Source organism: Malurus melanocephalus, unplaced genomic scaffold (assembly GCF_030028575.1).
Source record: "Malurus melanocephalus ecotype Western Australia unplaced genomic scaffold, MMel_1.1 scaffold_1523, whole genome shotgun sequence".
Lineage (NCBI taxonomy): Eukaryota > Metazoa > Chordata > Aves > Passeriformes > Maluridae > Malurus > Malurus melanocephalus.
Window position 1 is genome coordinate 16,232 of NW_026624755.1, and position 5,174 is coordinate 21,405.

At 49.6% G+C, this 5,174-nt stretch overlaps 1 protein-coding gene across 1 annotated transcript in view; it reads right to left on the minus strand.

The window, feature by feature from the left end:
* SMO (smoothened, frizzled class receptor) overlaps positions 1–1,963 on the minus strand; it is a 7,805-nt gene extending 5,842 nt beyond the window's left edge. The window contains exons 1-2 of the mRNA XM_057388050.1: positions 1,575–1,963; positions 69–274 (exon numbers count right to left, since the gene is read on the minus strand). Coding sequence (XP_057244033.1) covers positions 69–274; positions 1,575–1,824 — 456 coding nt within the window. The 5' untranslated portion in view covers positions 1,825–1,963. The remainder of the gene's footprint in view (positions 1–68; positions 275–1,574) is intronic.
* Positions 1,964–5,174: the final 3,211 nt, after the last annotated feature.

Genomic DNA, 5,174 nt, shown 5'->3' on the forward strand with positions numbered 1-5,174 from the left:
ATGCCAACCCTTTTCTCCCCACAAAATGCCTTTCCTTTCCCTTCCCATGCCCAGCACCCACACCATACCGGGCAGCCCTCAGGGAAGCGGTCAGTGGTGCACTTGAGGAAGTCGGGCCAGCCGCGCTCGCGCTCCACRATGGTGCAGGGTGCCCGGGTGGCCTGGCACAGCGTCTGGCTGGGCAGCTCCACCTGCCCATCCTCACACTTGGGCATGTAGACGGCGCAGAGCAGGGGCTGGATGACATCCCAGCAGCGCGGGGCGTTGCGCAGGCCTGMGGGGAGGGGACAGCGCTGTCACCCCTGGGGCACGGCCACCTCCCACTGGGTCCCCCATTTTCTGTCTTCTCATAGACCATTTTCTGTATGTACCCACCCCAGGCCCYTGATACAGTTTTCTGTACTGTTCCCATCTCCTATCCACCACTCTCCTGCTCCCCTCCATGCTGTACCCCTCTCCACTCCCCATCTATACACTTTCCCATACTGTATCCATCCCCACTCCCCCTCTATACACTTTTCCATATTGTACTCATCCTCAGCACCCTGTTATACACTTTTCCATACTGTACCTCTCCCCAGCCCTTTGCTATACAGTTTTCTACACGGTACCCATTCCCCACTCCCCCTCTATACACTTTTCCATCCTGTACCCATCCTCACATCCCCTCTACACAGTTTTCTATACCGTACCCATCCCCAGCCCCCTGCTACAATTTTCCACACTGTACCCATCCCCAGCCCCCTCTATACACTTTTCCATACTGTACCCATCTCCAATCCCCCTCTATACACTTTCCCATACTGTACCCATCTCCAATCCCCCTCTATACAATTTTCCATACTGTACCCATCCCCATGTCCCCTCTATACACTTTTCCATACTGTACCCATCCCTATGTCCCCTTTATACAGTTTTCCATACTGTACGCCTCCCCATCCCATTGCTATACAGTTTTCTACACGGTACCCATTTCCCACTCCCCCTCTACACACTTTTCCATCCTGTACCCATCCCCACTCCCTCTATATAGTTTTCCATACTGTACCCCTCCCCAGCCCTTTGCTATACACTTTTCCATACTATACCCATTCCCACTCCTCCTCTATACACTTTTCCATACTGTATCCATCCTCACATCCCCTCTATATAGTTTTCCATAATGTACCCCTTCCCAGCCCAGTGCTATACACTTTCCCATACTGTACCCATCCCCACTCCCCCTCTATACACTTTTCCATACTGTACTCATCCTCAGCACCCTGTTATACACTTTTCCATACTGTACTCCTCCCCAGCCCTGTGCTATACACTTTTCCATACTGTACCCATCCCCACTCCCCCTCTATACAGTTTTCCATACTGTACCCCTCCCCAGCCCTTTGCTATACACTTTTCCATACTGTACCCATCCCCCTGCTATAGTTTTCCATACCGTACCCATCCCCAGCCCCAAAACATCCCACCCCCTCCACACTACACCCAAACTCCCCCCTTTCACCGCTCCCCATCCCCCTCCATCCCCACGCCCGGGCCTATCCCTCACTCTCCCCGCTCCCGGTACCGTCCCGTACCGGACCAGAGCAGCAGCTTCCCGTGCGCCTCCTCCTGCGAGGCGGAGTCGGTGGCCAGCAGCGTGGAGGTGGCGGTGTAAGGCAGCGCCGAGCCCAGGCAAGCTCCGAAGCGGAGCCGCTCGCACGGAGCGGGGCGGCGGCAGCGCGGGGGCCCGGCCGAGGCGTTGGGAGCCGCGGGGCAGCGGCCGCTCAGAGCCAGCGCCAGAGCCAGAGCCAGAGCCCAGCGCCGCCCGCCGCAGCCCGGCAACATCGCGGCGGAGCTCGGCGGGCTTAGGGCGGCTCGCAGCGGGGCGAGGGGCCCGCCATGGCCCCGCCGCCTTTGTTGGGCTCGCCGGGAGCGAGCGGAGCGGAGCGGCCCCGCTGCTGTTGCTGCTGCTCCTCCTCCGCCTCCTCCTCCACCTCCTCCTCCTCCTCCTCCTCCTCCGCCGCCGCCGCCCGGAGCTCGGCCCGGCCCGCGCCCCCCGCCAGGGCGGGCTGAGGGAGGGACCGCGGGGGAAGCGCTGCGGAGGGTAAGAGACCCGGCTTGGGAGGGGAAAGGCGCTTTTTGTGAGGGGAAAGGCGTTTTTTGTGAGGGGAAAGTTATTTTTTTTTGGAAGGGAAGAGTGGCCTTTGTGGGGAAAAAATTCGTTTTGTGAGGAAAAAGTTGTTTTGGTGAGGAGAAGTTGCTTTTTCTGAGGGAAAAGTCACTTTTTGTGAGGAAAAGTTTCTTTTTTTTTTGAAGAAAAAGTTCTTTTTGTGAGGAAAAGGTTCATTTTTGTGAGGGGAAAAGTCACTTTTTGTGAGGGAAAAGTTTCTTTTTTTTGAAGAAAAAGTTCTTTCTGTGAGGAAAAGGTTCATTTTTGTGAGGAAAAGTTTCTTTTTTTGAGGAAAAAGTTCTTTTGGTGAGGAAAAAGTTGTTTTGGTGAGGAGAAGTTGCTTTTTTTCGGAGGAAAAGACTACTTTTTCTGAGGGAAAAGTCACTTTTTGTGAGGGAAATGTTTCTTTTTTTGAAGAAAAAGTTCTTTTTGTGAGGAAAAGTAACTTTTTCTGAGGAAAGGGTTCCTTTTTGTGAGGGAAAAGTCACTTTTTGTGAGGAAAAGTTACTTTTTCTGAGGAAAAGACTACTTTTTCTGAGAGAAAAGCCACTTTTTGTGAGGGAAGTTCTTTTTTTTTGAAGATAAAGTTTCTTCTAGTGAGGAAAAAGTTGCTTTTTATGAGGAAAAATTTCTTTTTTTTGAGGAAAAAGTTCTTTTTGTGAGGAAAAGTAACTTTTTATGAGGAAAAGGTTCCTTTTTTTGAGGGAAAAGTCACTTTTTGTGAGGAAAAGTTCCTTTTGGTGAGGAAAAAGTTGCTTTTTATGAGGAAAAGTTTCTTTTTTTGGAGAAAAAGTTCTTTCTGTGAGGAAAAGTAACTTTTTCTGAGGAAAAGGTTCCTTTTTGTGAGGGAAAAGTTCTTTTTTTGAAGATAAAGTTTCTTCAGTGAGGAAAAAGTTGGGTTTTTGTGAGGAAAAGTTCCTTTTTTTGAAGAAAAAGTTCTTTTTGTGAGGAAAAGTCACTTTTTCTGAGGGGAAAGTTCCTTTTTTTTCGAAGAAAAAGCTCTTTTTGTGAGGAAAAGTCACTTTTTGTGAGAAAAAAGTCACATTTTATGAGGAAAACGTTCCTTTTTGTGAGGAAAAATTCACTAGTTAGGAAAATAGTCACTTTGTGAGGGAAAAGTTCCTTTTTGTGAGGAAAAATTTGCTTATTGTCAGGAAAAAAATCACTTTTTTTCTGAGGAAAAGGTTCCTTTTTCTGAGGGAAAAGTTCCTTTCTGTGGGGAAAAATTCACACGTGACGAGAAAAGTCACATTTTGTGAGGGAAAAGTTCTTTTTTCTGAAGAAAAAGTTCATTTTTGTCAGGAAAAAATCAACTCTTGTGAGGAAAACCTCTCTTATGAGGAAAATGTCAGTTTTGTGACGGAAAAGCCACTTTGTGTGAGGAAAAAGGTCTCTTTTTTTTGTGGAATAAAATGTCTTTGTGATGAAAAGGCCTTTGTGAGTAAAAAGTGATTTTCTGGAGGTGCAAAGTTGTCTTTGGGGCAATAAACCCACTTTTGGGACGAGAGAAGTTGGTTTGGGGGGAACAAAAGTCATTTTTAGGGGACAAAAAGCACTGATTGAGAAAGAAAAGTTTCCATTTGGGGGAAGAAAAGTCCCTTTTTGGGGACAAGAGACACTTCTGGGGAGAGAAAAGTTMCWTTTTAAAGAGAAATATTACTTTTTKGGGRATAWAAGTAACTTTTCAGGGGCRAAAAMTGYGCTTTTTKGGGGGGRAAGTTACTTTTTTGAAGGGGGAGCACTTTTATGGATGAAAAAATCAATTTTAGGAGAGGAAAGACAATTTCTGGGGGAAAGAAGTTGATTTTTGGGGAGGAAATTCATTTTGTTAGGGGGCAAGTTACTTTTTTGGCGGGGGGGAATCAGTTTGGGGGGACAAAAGACACTTTTGGAGGGAGAAAAGTTGTTTTTTTGGGACTAGTCCCTTTATGGGGGAGAGAAGTTGCTTTTGAGGGAAAAAAAAGATAAAGTTTTTTTTGTGAAAAGCCACTTTTTTGGAGAGCAGCTACTTTTTAGATTAAACTTGTTTTTTGGGGAGAAAAGTTTTAGGAAGGGGAAAAAATAACTTTTTTTTTTTGCGTGGAAGTGTCATTCCTCAGAGAGGGGAGGAAAAAATCACTTTTTCATGGAAGAAGCCACATTTCGGCAGGGAATGAGGTGGATTTTGAGGGAAAAAAGGCCAAAAAAGAGTCTTTTTTTGGGGAGAGAGAAACCTCCCGGCCGCACACAAAGAACCGGGCGCTGGGCCGCATCCCGGCTCCCTCCGCGGGAGGGACCACCCAGCCTGAGCAGAAAGAAAAAATTAAACAGGAAAAAAAAAAAAAAAAACAACCCCAAAAACTCCACCCACGGGTTTGCGACAGCTCCGAGAGGCGGCGGCAAGGCCGGCGTTGTTCTCAGCCCTTTTTCCCCTGATTTTTGGGGAAAATCAGCGGGGTGACGGGACGGGGGTGGCCTCCCCTGTCCCCAGAGCCACCGCGGTGTCCCCGGTAGAGTCCGGCATCGGCTCTTTATTGTCCGTGAAAGGCACGGGAAGCGGCTCCCGAGGACACCGGGGGGACCCTCGGTTGTCCCCTGTCCCCACAAGAGGAACAGCCCCGGTTCCACAGCCCAGCCGGGGAGAAGGCAGCTCGGTACGCAGACAGACAGACAGACAGACAGACAGACAAATCTCCTCCTCCTCCTCCGGCAGCACACGCAGGGAGGGAAGCTCATCCCAGCGCGGAGCTTTGTGCACCGGATGGACGGACCGACAGACGGCGATTCCCCGGGGCTGCTTCAGCTCAGCTCAACTCAGCTCAGCTCAACTCAGCTCAGCCCAGCTCAACTCATCCCGCCCGCCAAAGGCACGGAGTGTCCGCGGTCCCTGCACGTTCCGTTTTCTCCAGCAAAGCCCCTCCGGCTCCTCCCGCGGATCCGGGGCTCGGGAATGGTTTGGGGGGAAGTTGGTTTTGATCCCGGAGCCGCGGGATCAGTACCACGGGTCTGCCCGGTGCTGCTGGTTGTAGAGCTGCAGCTTGATCTG